This window comes from Lepisma saccharinum, chromosome 24 (assembly GCF_977018435.1).
Source record: "Lepisma saccharinum chromosome 24, izLepSacc3.1, whole genome shotgun sequence".
NCBI classification, from domain to species: domain Eukaryota; kingdom Metazoa; phylum Arthropoda; class Insecta; order Zygentoma; family Lepismatidae; genus Lepisma; species Lepisma saccharinum.
This window is the reverse complement of record NC_139252.1, coordinates 54069860-54091834: the sequence shown is the minus strand read 5'-3', so window position 1 is coordinate 54091834 and position 21975 is coordinate 54069860. Positions and strand designations below refer to the sequence as shown.

General features: G+C 36.1%; 1 protein-coding gene across 5 annotated transcripts in view; it reads right to left on the bottom strand.

Annotated features, from left to right (window-relative positions):
* Positions 1–21975, bottom strand: part of LOC145977990 (nuclear distribution protein nudE-like 1-A) — a 61200-nt gene that overhangs the window by 16243 nt on the left and 22982 nt on the right. For 3 of the 5 annotated variants that reach the window (XM_083110345.1, XM_083110348.1, XM_083110347.1), the window contains exons 5-7: positions 16310–16446; positions 13493–13633; positions 10411–10505 (exon numbers count right to left, since the gene is read on the bottom strand). In XM_083110345.1, the coding sequence (XP_082966471.1) occupies positions 10411–10505; positions 13493–13633; positions 16310–16446 (373 nt within the window). Of the gene's footprint in view, positions 1–4401; positions 4671–8195; positions 8312–10410; positions 10506–13492; positions 13634–16309; positions 16447–21975 lie in introns of those variants that run through there. The other 2 variants (XM_083110346.1, XM_083110349.1) reach the window with 2 other exon arrangements.

Sequence of the window (21975 nt, the reverse complement as noted above, 5' to 3'; positions counted from 1 at the left end):
AAAATGGATATATTGTTTTGTAATTAAGAGTATGTCACACCTTCATATGTATACTAAATATAAAAATGACAGAATGGAAATATCGTGTGTAGTTTTTAAGAAATTGCACGTTCATTGATGTTGCGTGCCGGTGTTAAGGGGTTCACATGTGGGGGTTAAAATTTCAACCTTCGGGCACCTAAAGGTTAAGATTATAAATAACACTTGATGCATACAAACAACAAACATGATTGCATGACTCAACTGAAATGCTACCAAACTTTCTTTCTAAGCATATCAAAGCACTTAAAAAAAAGCAGTTAAAAGCAGTTTGCGCCACCCTTCTTTGTTCTGAGACTTAAATCTTAGGCACAGTCATGGTTTGAAGTATGTACTGCCTTATCTAGTTCTTTGTCAAGTGGTGAAGAGGCACTGTTACAAAAATATTGAGTTCATGTTTACATATTGTTTTGTGGCTTTCTGCAATTATCAAGCAACCCACTTTTTGGATGCAAGAAATGTGAAACAGGCTTATATTCATCAAATTTGGGATGTCTACCTAGTCAAATAAGCAAGAAAGTAGGCCACAGACAGTTCAATGGCATTTACAACAACCTATGCACATGCTTGTGAGGGATTCTTGAATTCATTGCATCACTTGCATTTTCTGCACAATTAGACAAATGTTTCAGTACCCTAAAGAGATCAGTGCAAGGTTTACACATGTAGTAGATTCTACAAGGGGGAGATACAGACATTTGTGTCCACTTATCATGAATACCTCAATAGCAGACACTATGTGGGGGGGGGGGGAGAAATCTGGGTTTTTAATAGATTAACCACACTTACTTTCCAAACCCTTTCCACCTCTGACAATACTGTTTAGGTTCTCTTGGCCATAAAAGTAATCCCTTGCATTACCTTGCACAATCCACATCAGACAATTTACGAATAACCTAGAGGGAATTGCTAAAACATTCCCCACACAGCCATGGCTTGATTCTTGTACTTCTGGACCATACGTTATGATGGACATGCATGTGTTTCAAGCCCCGGTTAAGGAGATTCGGTGCAGAAGCTATGAAGGGTATACCCTGTGGCTTGTGGAACAGGAAGTACAGGAACGTTCTTGCAGATGGAGTGTGGAAATCTACGAAACCTGAATATCCAAATTATCACAGAATCTCATCGTCAAACTGAACAAAATGTATATTTTTCTGAAAAAGGCAACTGTTTTCATCCCCGGGCTAAGTTTGTTCAACCATTAGAGAAAATTTACTGCAAATATCCCACAATCAAAATGCTCTAAATTTCAGATCTTTGGCTTGTGTTACAGACTCAGTGTGTCCACTCTTAAGACCATGATAAAATTCAAGTATAATTCCCAGTTTCCAAGTCGAACTTTCCAAAAATTCAAGGGTATAAGCGGATGATTTCTTTACTTCCACCTTACATATTACCCACACATATTCATACATAACTATATGTAACTATTCATACACAAATATATGTAACTATCTCTGTATATTAACAGGCTATCTGAACATCATTTATCTTGACAAAGAAAGGTAAAAGGAAAAGTCATACACCCCCTCCCTGATTTGCACCACATTCGACAAAGGCATATTCTCAATCTCAGGCACAGTGCAGGTGATGTGATGTAATCAGCAGCATGCTCCAGTTGCCTTTATCTTTCAAAAGAATGCAAGACAATCATAGAATGGAAAGGGAACAAATCTTGCATTCCATAATCTTATACTAATTAAGTAACTGGCCAATAAAGGAGACATTAAGAATTGGTAGCTTCAATCACTTATATGGCAAAACTTCCTCATCTTACAGTACCACCGCCATACTGGAGAAATTTTCATGTCTATCGCCGCGGTGGCTCAGTCGGTAACGCGTCTGACTACCATGCTAAAGGTCCCGGGTTCGATCCCTGGCCGGTTCAAATCCGGGAACTTTTCTAACGATGGAAGCGGCCCCGGCGCCCACCCAGCAACGAATAACATGGGTACCTGGGGGAAACCCTGGGGGGTAAAGGCGGTCAGGGGCGTGATGCTGATCACATCACCCCCCCTCATGACCGGATCAAGAAAGTGTGGGGCGTTACCCCCACACCCCCTATATGCCTTCATGGCGTGTTGCTATGCACAGTGGAGCACTTTACCTTTATCGCATCACATATTAGGATTTTATGACTGTCATGCATGTTAGAAGTGGTCGGTAACTGAGACATTAGAAGTGAGCCTACACTGATATCAACGTATCGATACCAGCCAATACTTTCCCGAGTCCAGGTGCTACATGGCATCCACATAAATTTGTCTTCACGGGAGGAATTCTTCATCATCAGAAACATCAGTGAAGGCTGCGGAGAAGATTGGGTCTTTCAAGACTGGCAAAAATGCTGGAACAAGTGCATCACATCCAATGGGGACAAAAGAGAGACAAATTCTTCTCCTCGAATATCCTCTCTAATAGAGTGCTGGAATGAGCATTTTTCACTTCAGCGGCAAATAGTTCACATGGGCAATGCTAGATGGCACACAGGATTGATAGTTCTTCCGGATGAGGGAAAAACAACCGAACAAGCAAAATACATTCGAACTCTCGAACCCTATTAGTAAATGTATTTCCGTAATTTGTCTATGGAGGTGGTCCTCAAATATGGATCGTGAAGTAAAAGGTAAAAAAACAGTTAAAAGTGCTCCCCTGTGCTTAGCACCACGCCATGATGGCATATAGGGGATGTGGGGGTAATGTGATCAGCATCATGCCCCTGACTGCCATTACCCACCAGGGTTTCCCCCAGGTACGCATGTCATTCGACGCTGGGTGGGCGCCAGGGCCGCTTCTGTTAGAAAAGTTCCCGGATTTGAACCGGCTGGTGATCGAACCCGGGACCTTTAGCATGGTAGTCAGACACATTACAGAGACTGAGCCATCGCACAAAGTAAAATTAAAAATTAATTAACAGAGTCATCATCTCCATGTTAAAATGAAGTTTTGTGTATCTTACCGAGATATGTGAAAATGAAATAGATGATTATGGGCTGAAACTGCTCAGGCTGACATTTTATGTTTCTATGATTATTGTCACATTGAAATGATGTTCGATTGAATGTTATAACTGCATTTTATTATTTCGCAGAATATGATTATTTGTATCCATTTTATGTCTCGGTCTGTAGATATTGCATACTTTCACATACGCTGTATTTGAGTCTTACATAATAATACACGGAATTACGATTTACAATTGTAATTGCATAGAGTGGTTTTCTTCCATGTATGTATTTTACGTTGAGAGTGCTGCTAAATGAAATAGGGGACGTTGCCAATCATTCCAGTACGAGTGCGGTACGATCGAGCGTAACATGCTCGAGCATGGGAGATTCAAACCAGTTTGAGCAAGCAAAAGTGCTCCGATGCAGTACTCTACTCTCTAATAACAGCATTACTAAGATTATCACAGGACTAACGCTATGTTGATTTTTCTCGTCACACGTGTTAGTTGGGACCAGCACATAAAGCCAATCTAACTTTGTTACATAGAAGGAACTACCTAATGCATATGATTAGTCTCAGCTAAAGAATGGAATGAGACCTGACCTTACAGACTGCAACCTCAATACTAAGGTTGCAAATGACTTTACACTGAAGTCCACAACAGGATGCAAACCTTATTAATTTTCCCTGGTACCCACCACCTGTAAGAAAAGCCAACACAATTCTCATTGGTGAAATTCGAAGAAACTTCGCATGCAAACCACTAAATGCATTCAGTAAAGCTCAACACACCAGTCTACCACATTCAGTGCATTCTAGTTACAGCAAAATTGCGTAAAGTGAATTTTTGTTATTTTATATCACTTTTCCATCACCTTTTGCTAATCGCGACAATGTGGAAAGATGATTTGTGATATTTCAAAGTTTTAGTTCCACTTTATGCGATTATAAGCTAATTAGAACTAGAGTTACAGCTTAAATTGGGATCCGAACAAATAACAAACATGGGATCCCCTGAGTACAAAATGATCACATTACTCCATCCTGATAACCTTCGGTCCCAATTAATGCGGATAAACGACATTCTACTGTACTTAGATGCTAATATTAATCAATATTTTGTAAAACTTTCAATTATTATAGTTTTCAAGCATCGGTATTCGTAAGAGTATCAGAATCGGTTCAAGGTGGTATCAGCTCACCCCTAGTATTAAGAGTAATCCTGTTCTTAGTACAAAATAAACTAAAATTTTCAAAAGTGCAATATGGAAAATTGAAATGTGCAACAACCTACGTATGTTGCACCTTAATTACAATAAACCAAGAGACTGGATACAAACAGTTAAGTTACAACTTTATTTTGACTGCTTGTAAGCATCACTAATTATCACAGAATCAAAGAGCATTACATGGTAGAGTACAAAAAAATTCTTTCATGAGTATCATTACAGCAATGAGAAGCAGTCACAAATTAGTTTAATCAAACTTCATCTGGTTTGTCCTTTCCTATCCCTACTGCACCAACATTTACCATTCACTCTTGTGCTAATGCAATCATGAATCACGTGCAAGATATATTTTGAACCTTCATTCAGCCAGAAATACAATAGGATTTCTCCGACGGCAGGGCTATACAATGCCTGTATGGATCTCAAATCACCTTGACTTGCAATGAAACTCTGAGGAAAGAAAACTTGCATCAAAACTGTGAACACAAAGATGTACCACAAGCTAAGACGTCTAGAGGAAGTTCGCAGAACCACATGTTTCACTGTGTATATTCACAAAGTACGTGCTCGTTTTATAAAAATTCTCCAGGGTTTCAAGGTAAATTTTAAAATGAATATTTGTACCATTCTGTGGTGTGTAATATAAAGGTAAAGTGCTCCCCTGTGCTTTGCACCATGCCATGAAGGCGTACAGGAGTGTGGAGTTAGGGCCCCACACTTTCATGATCTCCACCGAAGCTTGGGGTGATGCGATCAGCACCATACCCCTGGTGGCCTTTACCCCCCCCCCCCCAGAGTTTCCTCCAGGTACCCACTTTATACAATGCTGGGTGGGCACCGGAGCCACTTGAACAGGTGGAAAAAATCCCAGTTCTCCCTGCTGGAGATCGAACCCCGGCCTCTCACATGGTAGTCAGATGCCCTAATGACTGAGCTACCGTGGCTATATAACATGTAATATAACAACGAAAATAAATGGTTTGGATTTTTAACCACTGTAATTCATTTATATACAGAATGAAACCTCTATACGTTTGTCAGGGGTTCGTGGCAAGAAAGCTTAAAATGTAGGACAATTTTATACATAGGGGTGGGACAAATTAATAAGTACTCTTATCCGTACTGGCTGATATAGGCATATGTAGTGGAAAAATTACAAAGGGTCTTGCAATATTTTGCCTTCTTTGTTTTCTTAAATAGATGTCTAAATATGCAGCTTGTTTTAAATTGCAGTCATGTGGAAACATACATTTGTTAAAGAGGCCAATGAACCATAGAGATTCTTCAAGGTCCAATTCGAATTTTATATCGGCATCAGTCAAAATTTCATACTGGGTGATCCCTAATATTTTTTGTGATTTGGATAAAACAGTCAATACAAGAGGTAATGTATTTTTTGTTATGTTGTGTAAAATATTAAGTATTTAAAAATACCAAAATATAGTTTACTTACTGTTTGCGAGTATGCACAGTATGCCAAACTACGTTTCGGTAGTCAACTGCTCCTTTCCTCAGGTTCTCTCCTTGGCTAGCAAAATTGCTTCACAGCGGCGTCAAATAGAAGTAAAACAAGGAGTAAGGTAATGGGTGTTACTATGGTAAAAAAGGTTTCCTAACATAGTAACACCCATCACCTTACTCCTTGTTTTACTTCTAATTGACGTGGCTTTGAAGCAATTTCGCTAGCCAAGAGATAACCTGAGGAAGGGAGCAGTTGACTACCGAAACGTAATTTGGCATACTGTACATACTCAAACCGTAAGTAAACTATATTTTGGTATTTTTAAATACTTAATATTTTACTAAGTGAGTAATTCACACATGCGCAAGATATGAGTATCTTGTAGGGATGGGACCGATTAATCAGTACTCTATCAATATTGGCTGATATAGGCATATCGGTGTATTGCTTTATTGGTAAAATTACCTATTTTACAGATCCAATATATCGATAAATATCTGATAATTTAGTGCAAAATTCTGCCATTTTGTTGTAATTTTTATAGATAATCTCCATGCCATACTTTCTAAAAAAGTAAATGTCTAAATATGCAATTTCTTTTGCACTGCAGTAGCCTTGAAACACACATTTATTAAGGAGGTCAATGAACCTTTCAGGTTCTTCAAGAACCATTTCTAATTTTATATCACATCAGTAGACTACCGGTTATCGGTATTGGTAAATTTTATATCGGTACTTTATCGGTATCGGCCAAAATTTCATATCGGCCCATCCCTGATATCTTGTGTAATTCATCATGCGTTCAAGACACTATTCAACAGGATCAAGCTTATCCATCATTGTTTAAAATACACGAACAGAAATAAATTTTCTCGGGTAATTATTCAAGGAAAGTGCAAATCATTTTCATATTTAAATGAACACCTGATCTTCTATGACTTCCTTGGATGCATTTTCAATATTCCCAGACTTTTCATAAGAGCTGATTTGCCTGACTTTTCCAGAATTTCTAGGTCAGTGAGAACATTGATTCTGCAGTGTTTTAACATACTGCAACTCTGTTTGTACTATAACATGACATCATTTGCTCCAGTTAATAGAGGTAACATATTCTTGTGTATTTCTTTTTACAAATAGCACACGTTCTACTAAATTAGTGTTTTCACTTATGTAGAAAATCTAAGAACAAAGCCATGAATTTAGTAATCAGTAATATTCAGGCTTATCCAAGTTTTTGAACATTTTGATGAAATTGCCTGGCTTTCTTAGTCGCTGGTTGACTTTCCCAGTCAGTTCTAGTCCTAGTGAGAAACCTGAAAGAATGTGGGCTGACTGAACAGTAAGTGTTCAATATGCACTTTGATTTGTTTGATGGATTGATTTGGTTTATTTTACTTCGCTTTTGTGACACATTTTGGCTACTCATGAAGATGAGGATGAGTGATGAGACAATCGAATTGATGAATGCACACTAAAAAGGAACACCCATGCCCTGGCAAGATTCGAACCGGAACCCTTGACGTTGTAACACACTTTGGTGTCACTCTAGTATGTTGATAAAATTCAAGTATAATTCCTGGTTTTCAAGGTGAACTATCCAAAAATTCAGGGGTACAAGCAGATGTTGTTTTCTCTATTTCAGCCTTATGTATTACCTCCTCTCATCGCCGACGTACACACGGTCACACACACAAATATATTAGCAATATAAAGGGTCTGTGCGATTCCAATTTATCCAAATATTCTAATTCAATCTAATTAAACGGTACATATAATTAAAATATTTAATTTAAGGTGCAGATTTTATATTTGCCATTTCACATCTCAGACATCTACAAACACAAGTTACAAATGTTACCGGATGTACAAATTTACGAAAAATTGTTAATTGTATAAGAATTTTTCAAACTCAAATTTACCTATCAACTTCAGGTTATCTTGCAATAATATTCCATTTGTGAGATAGATTGTTCTACAAAGGAGACTACTGAGAGAATTCGGTTTTATTTTCCAGGCAGCTTTCTTTTCTTTTTCTTCCTCGGTAAAAAAAACTGAAAAATCTGCCTAAGGGCATTAATAAATATGTATAAATTCAATGGGATTTGGATAATAAAATTTATAATTCTTCACGTCTACAGAGAAAAATTCACGTAGAATTCAAGCATAATTCCCAGATTCAAGTACCCACCCTGTGAACATGCTGAGTGGTGAACCATCAAAGGTTCTGAATTTGTGCTATAGACAGAGATTTGATCTCAGCCTGAGCGATGTAAGTTTCTACACGGATGAAAAAATCTAGTTTCATACGCAAACAAAATGCCACGGAGCTGAATCCACAAACTCAATGCAATAAACGTCCACCTGCATTATGAAGAAAGACGATAGGCAAGCGTTAAGAATGTTAAGAGAGCAACCCAACTGCCACTTCCAAGGAAAGCAAAGCTTCATTCGTTGCGAGAAAAGTACGGTTTACAAAAAAATGTCACAAAACACCCAACCTCATACTGCAGCAACAGAGGAGAATCTACTAACTACCCAGCAGCCCTTGCGGTCACTGGATAAGGGGAGATGGCTGGCCACCACAGACACACTTCAACTTACTACAAGATGGACACAATAATTTCTGCAACTGCCAAGCAAAATAAAAAAACAAGTCACACACAACTTAAAAAAGGTAAAAATCTACAATGACTACTCTCCGCAAATCACAAAACAGCATCAAAGTAAACTAATGCTCAACGGATTGCATGCAAATAATCTACTTTATACACTAAAACACTGCAACATGCAGACATATATTGCAAAAAAACTGTGTAGACATAGATAAACAAGACTGAATGTTATTTTCACTTCACAGTAGAATGTTAATTACTGCTTGGTTAAGATCAAATTTTGAGAATGGCCCAGAACATAAAATCTACATAAATACATGAAACAAAAAGAGAAAATAGTGTATTTCTTAAAAGAATGTTCAAATTAAATAAAAATATATTAACAACAGAGCAATGCTGAAAAAAGTTAATGAGTCATTCAAAATATCCTACTTTTGACATGCATCAATCTTATTATTTTGTTTTAATTTTAGGAGGATAGCATATTACAAAATACTTCCAATAAAAAAATAATACAGAATAACATACTATTTTTTGTAGCTAATCAGTGGTGATTTATTCATTCTAGTTTTTTTTTTTGTTTTTTTTACTTTTAACCACTGTTATTTAAAAGTGTTATTATTCTAGGCCACCTAGAATAATCCTCCAAGGCAACCATTTAGACACGCTACCCTGAAGACGGAGGCAGATGCAGCCTCCGAAACGTTGGTAAATCTCTTTTAAATAACAGTGGTTAGAAGTCCAAAAAAACTGGAAAGAATAACATACTAACTTGTAAAACAGAAAAGAACACTTTTTTAATAATTACACATGTATGTCTTAAAAACAACCATATCATAAGGTCCAAACCTAGAATCGTTTCATGCTCATGTTAAGGTAAATAAACAACATGGTTGATAATATACGACGTAATTTTTAGTAACCCACTTATGTCTTATACTAGAATCTTTAAGAATACATCACGCAGACACCCATAATATGATTACACGTGTGTGTGTGTATAAATACTGAATCTGAAAAAACAAAATACTTGTCACTTGTAAACAAGCTACCATGTTTTGCACTATGAAAAGTATGATATAATTTAGGGATGGGTTGATATGAAATTTTGGGCGATAAGATAAAGTAACAATATAAAACTTACTCATACCAATAACCGATATTCTACTGATCCAATATAAAGTTCCAAATAGGCCTTGAAGAACCTGAATCGTTCATTGACCTTATGAATAAAGGTTTGTTTCCAGGTGATTGCAGTGCAAAAGAAGTTGCATATTTAAACATTTACTTTAGCTATTAAAATTATAACAAGAAGGAAGAATTTTGCACTAAACAATAAGATATTGATTGATATATTGGATAGATAAAATAATCAATAATTTTATCGATAAACTAATATGCCTGTAACAGACGATATTGAGAGAGTACCGATTAATCTGTTCCATCCTAATTGTTGCCAACACACTACAGCAAAACTCCCATGTTTCACACATGAAAACACCAACACGAAAATGTTCCAACTATCACATTTAAGTTTCTATGAATGTTTTATTTTATCCATACCCACATGGATAACCCTCTATATTGAATCCTAAAAATTAGAATTTTGTGTCACTGGTAAACAAGCTATAAAGTTTTGCACTATTAAAAGTATGATGGAATTTAAACTGAACACAGGAAGTACATGAACAAAGTACATTACTCTAACTCCTGGGGCATTCCCTTGCAATCAAAAGGTCCTAGGGTTCAATCCTGGTGGAAGCTGGGTTCCATTTAAAATGTAGACCCATTTCAAATTAGCCTATCTGCTCACAGTGGACTTACAACACACTTTACCTTATTTGTGGAATATTATGCAAAATTCAATTCTCTTATACCGGTACATACAAATAAATGTAGGACTTACCTCACGCTAATTTCAGAAAACTGCAGACTAACAGTGCTACAGGTCAACCCACTGCAAAAGCATCACTGTTGACACACGCAGCATTGTTTGAAAGCACTGACAGCGATTTGATCACCATGAGGCAACCTAATGCCTTTACAACTACATTGTTATTGATTCAAACATGAAGACCACATGCTATTGTCCAGATTACTTAAATTTTGTACTCACCCCTACTTTCCGCAACAAGTCTCCCACTATGTTGAGAGCAGATATCCTGGCCGATGGGGTTAATGGAATTGGCGACTGTCCGTTGTTCTGGGCGACTGTAAGAATTAAACGACCGTGATAAAGTATGATTTTTCTTCTACCGAATTTCAGTAAAGCTAAGAACACTAATAATTCTGTAATTATTACACAAAAAGATTGGCAGCAATTAGAAATAAAATAAAGGCATTCAGATTGATAGCAATTAGAAATAAAATAAAGGCATTGAAAAGGATGTTGTGTACTCTTACTGATTTCCACTGATGCTTGAAAATTGCATGGCAATTAAAAATTGTTCAAAATAATGTAATTAAAGGACAAGTATTCAAGCATCAATTTACTGGAGTTTGGCTTCAAAATATTCAGGTGTTACATCAGAATATTAAAAATACTCATGTAATCACAAACTAGTTTTTCACACAATCTTGGTGCAAAATAAGAGGGAAACTATGAATTTTGCATAACTTCCTAGATAATTGGCCTTTGCAAAAGTGTCACATTGCATTTTTGCAAACTGAGACCAGAATATCAGTAGAGGCACATATTTTTGGTAAATAAAAAAGCAAAATTTCGGTACAAAAACAGAGTCGATTTCGGGTTCAAAAGTGGTAAATAAAATAAGATTTCGGTGTTATAGCGGTGAATAATCACATCAAAAGTGCTATATAAAATGACATTTTGGTTTTAAAATTGTGAATATAATCCTAAATTTAATTAGAAACTGCAGTTATTTCACAAAACAAACTTAACCCTTCTAATAGCACATTTATGTAGTTACCAGAGTATTAAGTTTATTCCTGTGTAAAGGGGTCCATTTTTGCTTCTCAAATATTTACAGCAGAATTAATCAATTTTCCTTGAATTGCATATCTCACAGGCTACTTGGACTTCAGAAAGTGTCGCGTCTGTATATAAACGGTAAATTTCATGTTTAAGAGTACATTTCGCATTTTGCAGTTCATTTCGCATTATTTCGTGACAAAACAGGGTAGAAAAATGCACCTCACACCTTTCAGAAAAATGAAATATGAACATTACAGCATGTTATTTCATATTTCATGTTTTCGTCAAAAAAGAAATTTGCATGCCTCTAAATATCAGTAAACAGGGTGAATAAAAATCATGATTTTTATTTAAAAATCATTTTTGATTATTATTTTATTTATTTAAATCATTTTTAAAAAACTCTTGTGTGGTTTCTGGCACCATATTTTATTAGACATATTTTTTTTTATAGAAAGGCTTTTCCTAATAAATGGCAATGTGAAATATTTTAACTGTTTGATTAAAGCAAATAAAAAATTATGTGCAAATATACATTTTTCTGTTTCTGATGTCAACCTACTATGGAAATGTTTGTTGATTGTGTTAATGAAACTATAATAATTTCAGTAACTTTTCTTCCAGTGATAATTAAACATTCTGGGTGTATCTATAATTGTAACTTAAAATATTTTCCATAGTGTTTGTATTGGTAATTTTTTTAATGATAGTTCACAAAATATCAGCTGCCATGTTTATTTACAGTTTAACATCATTAGTATTTTGCATATTTTTTTACACAAAATGTTTGCAATTTTTGCCTATAACAATTATTGAATTTTAAATCAGGAGAAATTTAAGTGTGTTTACAGTTCACATATTACATTTCCTTTCGTATGAGCTTCACCCCATCAGTACATATATGTTGTTTCCTTTCTTAGATCCTAATAAACACTATTAAATAATTACGAGATTCATGTAGTTTCACCAAAAGTGATTCTGACATCTACGAAATCCTTATGTACATTATTCTGTAAATTATTTATTCAAAGTGATTTAAATCAGTGAATTTTTTATTTGAACCAATCCACCTTACTGGTAAATAAAGTCCAACTGGTGTTTTCCAATAACATAGCACCTGCATTGGCTAAACACTAAAAAAACAAGCGAACAAATATGTTTGCATTATTCTCCACACTGTGCATGAAAATATGCTCGTCTTATCCATTTCTAAGCTATTTCAAGCAAGGATCACAGCTTTTTATGTTATCACGATTGCAAAATATTAAGATTACTTGGAATTCAGAACCCCAGAGTGTTTAACGAAAGGCTACTTTTGATTCCAACAGGGGTCTAGGGCTGGATAGCTACTACATCAATGGCCCTGACCTGGCTCAGTTAGTTCAAACCTCTTTACATTAGCCCCTTAAGTGTAGATAGTGTAAAAATGTGTTGCCCTAGTCAATTACATGATTTTTCAAACGCTAATTGTTCCATCTGTGTAAGAATAATCTGGGGTCACCTCAGTTTTCTTTAAAACAGGTTTATTTCTTTTAAAAAAATACTTTAATGTTGATAACATATGTGTTAAGGTTTTCCAACAGATTTCTTACAAAAAAGAGATTTAGGTATTTTGCTGAAATACAACAAAATTGTAAATCATTGTAAAAGTTCTGTAACTATGTGGCTGTATAACCAACTATGGTGTAGTCTTCGAAAAATGTAAACAAATTTCCTGTATAAAAGGGGAAAGCTCTGTAAACTCAGGAGGCACTCTCCTGGCAAAAATGAGTCCATGTGTTATTTTTTAAGGACACGGAAAGCATGTGTATGTACAGTGCCATACAGGATTTACATCGTCCCACATCATACACTTACAAGCTGTATTAGCTTATCTTTCTTAATTGTGTTTTGTTCAAACAAACTGAGCAAAATGTTACAAAATTTTCACCACATTTTATATTTTTCCAGTCATGTTGATCCCCTGAAAAATGTAACTTGGAGGTGCCACTGAACAATGAAAATAATTAGAACCCAGCAAACGAAAGTTGGGATCTAAAGATTAAAATTCCACACTGCAAATCACCAAATATGTTACATTTGATGTCACTCTTTTGTGCTCCAACAGAAATGACTGAAAATAATATATACATACATATTGTTTTGGAAGGGGGGAGTATTTTCAAAAGATACAAGTTCATAGTGACACAATTAATTCATTCAGCCGACACCCTGAACAGGGACGGTGAAATAACTAAGTTCGTAAATCAAGATGAAAACTTACATTTCATTGGTGACCCTGGCAAGGTTTGTGTTTCCATTTCCACAGTCAGTTTATTGGAATCTATTGGACTTCTGACCCTTTCCAAACATTTATCGTTGTCAGGAATGTCTGCTCCTTTCACATGTAGTTCTTGCTTCAGATCTGGAAAAAAAAATTATGATGAAAACTACAGAAACAAAATTTACAAATATAAGTTTCATTATGATTTTCACACGAGCATAATAACGAGGAACCAGATTTTGATGACATGTCATCTTTTTTTTTCTTATGTAGTATGCATTGCTCTTAAGTATTAAAATCCTGAATACAAACCTCTCGTTATAAAAATGTGAATTTTATTGTGTATATTTTCAAGTTTTACGGCACTTATTATGGTCAATATTTCGCAATTTATAACCTTTTCTGTTTCTTTTTCTTTTCCATCTGTAATTGCATTAAATTTCACTCACTCATTTTTAGCCAGGAACTGCCATTTATCACTTTGATGTCGGTACAAATGAACAAGAATTCTATAGCCATGCGATTGTAGGAGCAACATGCCGCTCGACAATGAACATGTTGAAAGTCAGTGTCTTGGCTACTTATTGTTGCAGCATGCTTTTGATTCGTTATTCCCTGTTACATGCCTGAACGGCCGAACCCAATGATAAACATGGGGAGAAACAGTTGGCGAAAACAACGATAGATGGCACTGCGAGTGGAAAAACAGAGAGTATATTACTAATAAACTAGGAGGAATGAGCAAGTGATTAAAATTAAACAAAACAAACAAAAGGTAATGAGTAAAGATTAAATTGTTCTAAATATAGAACAAGAAACATAAAGGAATACATATAGGAGATTAATCTTTTGGGTCCCAAGGCCATTTTCACATGTAAGCCACTCGGTCCCGAGCCGATTTTGAGCAAAATGCAGAGTTTCAATTAAATGAGTGTAGATCGGAGACTAATTGCCCTAGAGAGATGAGTAATATACCATTGTACGAGGAATGAACCAGAGATTCAGACTATATGAAATTTATGCAAATTTGGTGTATATGTGGTGGGGGGAGGGGGCTAACTCTCAAAATTCCAAAATTTCGGAAAAAAAAATTGGTTCCCCCACCCTCCCTCCCAGAAAAAAGTACATGACAGTGTCGACATACACATGGAAATGATCGCTGACATGTAAGGAACACAAAAATATTTGCATTATTATCATATGACCAATGTAACTTGAGTTGTACCCCCAAAAGGAATGGTCGGGACGCCACTGATTCAAACTTGAAAATGCAGCAGTACCTTGAAATGACTATAGCTCAGAAACTAAATGCCCTAGAGATATGAAAGATATACCGTTGTACCCAGAATGAATCAGATTCAGACGATATATAATTTATGCACATTCGGCGTATATATGGAGGGGGAAAGGGGGAAATCCCCTGAAAATACTTTTTTTTAAAAAAAAAACTGGGTTACGTATGCACTGCAACGGGGCTGAAGACTCCTACTGAACATTATCAGACGTTCACATCAACGATCGAGCTTTGCAAAGTCAAGCTCCGCCCCCTCATGCTGCGGTCAAATATTCTTTCCATCCGATCGTGACCGTACCCTGAGCTGAGCGCGATTGAACAAACCTTGACCGGAGTGCCAGGTGTGAAGGCTTCTCTAAAAAAAAAAAAACATTCAACGATATTTGACTGGACCACGGGGGAGGGTGATCCGAGCGTTACTTGAGCGTAGATGTGAATCAAGCTTTAAAATTATCGGTAATATCACCGATATGTTGATATGCCTATATCGGTCGATACTGATAAAGAGTATGGACTAATCTGCCACATCCCTAAATGTAACACCAATAAATAGTTAAAAATAAATAATTAAACTACACATGGGACAGATTAATTGATACGGGCTGATATAGACATCGGTGTACCAGTTCATCATTAACACTTTCAAGTTAGTGAAAAATTCTGCCACTTTATTACCGTATTTACTCATGTATAATGCGCACTTTTTTTCCCAAATTTTTGCACCCAAAAACTTTGGTGCATATTATGTACGGAATTTTTTTCATGTTTACGGAACCCTATCATGTTATATATCGTTGTAAAGCTTGAATTCTGTAGTTTCTGAATATGGCAACAGTATTCCATTCATGTTGGCGACACTAATGTGAATGCAGTGGAAATAAACTCATCACAAAATGAAGAAGAAACGTTCTGATTTTTGTAATACTTTGGATAAAAGAAAAGATGAGAAAGAAAATAATAATTAAAATGTATTACTGCCAAAATAATATGACATATATGGAGTGTGTAAATGCCTTAATGAAAGAAATCTTGTTCTGCTAACTGCTAGTTTGAGGGTCCTGAATGGGCCTCTTATAAATGTTATGTTAGTCATGGAAGAAGTATATATTTCGAAGTTTTTTCTTGTTTTTTTTTTTTTTAGAAAAAGTAAAAAGAAAATGAGCAAAACCACGCATAAAAGTTTAAAGGCCATTTTCCACGATTTTTCACTTATTTCTTGAACCTGGATTAGACTGTGCATTATACACGAGACAACATTTTTTGTTACTTTTCCCCATCAAAAACCAGGGTGCGCATTGTACACACACGTGCACTATACATGCATAAATACTCTATTACTTTTACGAATATAAGTGGATATGAACTGGTTTTGTAATGTAAATGTCTAAAATAATCAATTTCTTTTTCAACGACAAACTCCACTGCAGTCATCAAATTACACACATCAATTAAGAAGACCTGTTAATGAACCATTCAGGGTCTTGAAACAATATTTGCAAATAAACTTTGTTCAGAAATCTTACCTCTAGTTTCATCCTTAAGTCTTTGCACCATTGCCTTCAAGGTCTCTTTCTCGTCAAGTTCCGATTCAAGGAATGCATTTCGTTCGATTGCTAAGTTAAGTCGTCCTTCGAAATCTTCTAGAGAAACGAGTGTGGCCCTAGAACAGAAACAACATGACTTAATAACTTTTTGTCTCATCAGTATTAACAACTGGAAACAAAATCTGGTTTCTAGTGTTACAACAAGAAATTATAACTAACAACGAGGATGGTGGAAGTGGCCACTGAAATTAATCGAAAAACAAAAAACAGCTTTGCGGATAAAAGTGAGTACTAGTTTCTCTGTATTTATATACTACCGCGTCTCTCTTTTCCCAATTAAATGACAAAGGAGATTAACATGACAACAAAATTCCATGACTTTTCCAGAGCAAGCCATTAGGACAATTCTTGTATTTAGCTAAACATCACACTCAGAATTCTACTTACGGGTAATTTCATTGTGAAGAGTGTTACGTCCAGACAAATTTAACATAATTTTTAAATGACTTTCTTAGCGGTTTCAAATATGTAACTCTATCAATTCATGTAATTTCATTTTCATTGATGAAAAGTAATTCAATTGCAGCATATTCCTCCCCCACCTCGATTCAGATACAGTAAATACATTTCTCATACTTGTGACGGGTGTGACACTTCTGAGACACGACTTTATGACCTCCTTCCATCTTTACTGGAGCAATTTCATTATACTTTCACAAAGCAGACTTTAATCAACATTTAAATGCTTTTAGTTTCAAAAAATATTCTACATCCTTTTTTGTTATAAACATTTTTTGCCTGTGACGGGTGTGACATGCACATGTAGGATTATGGAACAATGCAAAGGCTACGAAAATTATCATAAATAGATTCTTCAAACTAAGGTTCCTTCAGAAATGAAGTAGGATATTTCAGAGCTTAAGATATAGAAACAACGAATGAGATACTTGAAACGAAATTAGAATTAATTTCGTTTTCTTATGGTATAATACTGTATCATAATGAAACTAAATTAAGTGGAAACACCACACATAAAATCCAATTTCTACTATAAAAAGTAATAGGTTTGGAACAATATGTTATTTAAAAGCCATGAAACTAATGTTTGTATTAATAATTCCAAATTCTGCAAAGTTTTCCCTTTAATTTCATATAAGTGATATTTTCAATAAAAATAAATTAACCTAGCTTGTCCACTTTCACATGGAACGGCTCTTAAGTAAGTTTTTAAAACATTCATATCACATGTTAAATGTAATAATGAGAAGAGAAACTGAACAGAAATTGATTGTCTGATAGGAGTATCCAGGTGCGAGCATTTACAAAATATTTCCCACATATTGACTAATGGTTAACGAAGATTATTTTTTATAACAAATGAAAATAATTACAGTATAGCATAAATAGTACATACTACACAAAAATATAGTAAATTTACAGGGTGGACACTCTGGGACCATGACAAAACTTAAGTATAATTCCCGGTTTTCAAGGTGAACTGTTTACAAATTCAAGGGTACAAGCAGATATTTTCTCTATTTCAACCTTTACGTATTACCGCCTCTCATTACACACACACACAAATATATTAATCACATAAAGGGTCTGTTGGATTCAAATTCATCCAAAATATTATAATTCAACTAAATTATACATATTTAAAATATTTAGTTTAAGGTGCGGAGTATACATTTACCATTTCACATACTCAAGACTATATATATATCTACAAACACAAGTCACAAATCTTACAGGATATACTAATCTATGAAAAACTGTTAATTGCATAAGAATTTCAAACTCAAATTTAGTTAATGAAGGGTTGGTAGGTGGTGCAGTTTTGATTTTTTTACACTTGGAGGACCGGCCTGAAAATATTGTGCTTTTCAACATTTTAACCCATCAGAATAAAATTTTCAATTTGAAATTTTGACCTAGGAATACAATTATTTTACCTAGGACGCTTGCTTGATGACGTTACCACTGTGCTATCGGTGAGGTGCATTCCTCCAAGAAATTTCAAAAAAATAGTAATGTGATCTAAGATGGGTCGCGGTGGATCAGTTGGTAATCCGTCTGACTACCATGCTCAAGGTCCCGGGTTGGATCCCTGGCCAGTTTAAATCCGGGAACTTTTCTAATGTTGGAAGCGGCCCCGGCACCCACCCAGCGTCGAATGACATGGGTACCTGCGGGAAACCCTGAGGGGTAAAGGCAGTCAGGGGCATGATGATGATCACATCACCCCCACACCCTCTATACGCCTTCATGGCATAGTGCTAAGCACAGGGGAGCACTTTACCTTTTTTTTATGTGATCTAAGATCACAACCAAAATAAAAATGAGAGATGTAAAAAAATGATAAAGAGAAACAGGGATAAATAAGATATATGTACTACCCTTCTTTCCCTCCCCCTCTGCTTCAATCTAGATTTTCCTCTTACGAAATTTCAAGGGCCCAAAGTTTGTTTTATGTCCACTTTATGCACATACAGGGTAATTGGGACTGTACGAACACTAAAAGGTGAGATCCGAACCCATTTCACTTCACTCTCTAACGACTAATGTATACCGTCTGCACGATGCCATTTGTGCTCAAAAGAAAAGAAGAAACAGCTTCTGCCATCTATTGACAGTGTTGAAGAGCAACAAGCAAAGATACAGCTTCTGCCATCTATTGACGAAGTGCTTGAACTATTACGAGCACAGCCAATAATGCAGCATATGACTGCAATGTGTATTACAAATCACCTGCACGATGACGGGTGTACTCGTCATTGTATCCTAATGCATGTTAACACAATGACAGGTGTACCAGTAATTTTATTCTAATGGGTTAACAAATCTCTTGAATCCACAAGATGAGATTTTTCCAAAGATATATATTACAATTTATATAAATTTTCTCACATTTATGAATGCTTTTATGTAATCAAATTTTATTTAAATAAAAAATTGGAATAAAAGTTACTGAAAACATATTTTTCAATGTAATAGAGAAGCAATTAATTAAAAATAATAAATACTTCCTCTTCAGATTTGAACTAACTTCAAAGTCTGAAGTGGAATCCTCGTGAAGAATTTCCACAATGTGCATGCAAATTGGCAAATGCAATGGATGGAATTTGAAAGAAGTGGTTACAATACATGTGGACAACAGATGTGGTGTGAATATACCCTAGTGTTCATTCACAATATGAGTATACAGCAAAAGGGCAGGGTATGCCCATTCCAGTATTACTGGACTGTTATGGCCATTGAACATTTGGTATTTGTTACCAGGTGTGTGGGTTAAAAATTCTTAATTTCGTCGCTGGATGGCGTTGGAAGCAAGGGTTGGTGCACAGTCTCAACTGTTACGTCAGTGTGTTGCCAGGACAGTACCTGTCAAAATGATGTGGATGTGCAACCAAGTGCGAGTGATCGTAATATTGGGTTTGTGTGGGAAACATGTTGACCTTCAAACCAAATAAGGAGCATGTGCGGCACGTCCTGCTTTTCTTGTTCAATCAAAAGAAAAATGCGAGTGAAAGCCATCGTATCCTTGTGGAAACGTATGGTGACAATGTCCTAATGCAAAATGCGTGTGTACATTGGTTTCGACGATTCAAAAGTGGTGATTTCGACTTGAAAGACGAAGATCGCCCGGGCCAGACGAAAAAATCCCAAGACGCCGAATTGCAAGCACTGTTGGACGAAGACGATACGCAAACGCAACAACAACTGGCAGAGAACTTAAATGTTGGTCGCCAAACCATATCTGATCTTCATGCCATGGGAAAGATCCAGAAGGCAGGAAAATGGGTCCCACATCATCTGAACGACAGACAAATGGAAAAGCAAAAAACTGTGTGTGAAGTGTTGCTTTCTCGGCATGAAAGAAAGTCTTTCTTCCATCAGATAGTGACTGGGGACGAAAAATGGATATACTTCGAGAACCCAAAATGCAAAAAGTCATGGATTGACCCAGGTCAACCTTCAACATCGACTGCAAAACCAAATCACTTCGGAAGGAATGCAATGGTGTGCATTTGGTGGGATCAGTAGGGTGTGGTGCAAGACTATTAGAAGGAAGGCTGGGGCCATACCTGATCACGTGGTCCTTGACGTCACGGGCGGACAGATCGCTCCGCGCCACGGTTTCGCAGCGGAATCAATGCAGAAATTATGAACAAAAAAGAGCCGTCATTATGTCCAGAAGCTAGCTGGGACTGAATATACAGGTTCGCTTAGGATCCAAGATAATGTATGTCTTCAGAATTGGATTATACAGCTATTAACATATGTATTGAATCGGTAGTTTTTAGGTCGTCACATTTCTCTCTGAAACCTAAAGTTTCATGTAAAATTGAAGTTAATATGCCTGGTCATGCGTTTTGTTAAATAAAGGCAGAAAGCCAAAATTATGGATAAGTTGAATATGTAAAAGAAAACAACCTCATCTATTGCTCTCTTTTAGGAGTGAGAGAGGAGCTGTTTTCACTTAACTTCTTCAAATTTGGTAACTTTGCTTCGACTATTGATATTTATTTCATCATTAATTTTCCTTATTCAGATTACAGTTGTGAGTCTTATGAATCTTTGAACTACACAGGGAGAAATGTTCAGTGGGATGTCGAACAGGGGTGCCCACAGGCGGGTATGTGAAAGCTGGTTGCGTCCACTTAACTTGGGGGGGGGGGGGGGGGCGATTGTGATGAAAATTTGACTGAATAAATAATAGAACAATAGAGGACGGAAGTTGAACTACGTTGTCATTTAAGCATCACTCATATATAAATAGCAAGTTGTGTATTTCCAAGGGAATTATAACAGTTACTGTGTATTATTAGTGTTGTTAACGAGACTAGACACGAGAAGAGATGGAATTTTCACGCGACGAGACATACCAGTGTCGCCTCTCGGCAACACGGTATATCTATTTGAGGTGCACAATATCCAGCTATTACATATTAAACCTTAAATTTTTATCATGAATTCTGATGTGGAATTACCCTTGGTTGGGGAAGTTTCCAACTCTATAGTAAGGAAATTGAGCACTAGGATGGGAGATAGCCAAGTCTTGAGTATTAATTACTGTTGCGCTTAGACTGTTGTGGGAATTTTGGTGTGGCGATTGAGAATTAAATTATTTGGAGGAGGTCGAGATTCAACTCTTCAATACCAACAGTGAACCTAAAATTGACATAGGAATTTTGGTGGGGGAATGGATATTAAATTGGGAGGGGTATGCTTGCAGTTTTTATCTTACTATACTCGTGAGAGCCTTTATTATAAATTACAATATTATTATAAATTACAATATTATTATTTTTTATTCTAATAATTGTAACCCAATTGAAGTGTATGGTAACCTGATGTTGTGTAATGAGACTACTGGTATCGCAATCCACTAACAAGTCTCTTTAGATGCGATATGTTCAGTTATATATTGTCGCCCGCCGTTTTTTATTTTTTCATCGGAGATTACGACACGTCGCAACACCTCACTGAAGGCATTGTAAACTGCAGCACCCCACAACCCACCAGGGTGCGAAATCATTGAAACAACCTCTCGTACAATTTAAAAAAAGCTGACTTTAACAAACTATACAACAAACTATCGGTCGTTAACTGGGATACACTAAAACTCTGTGATAACGTAA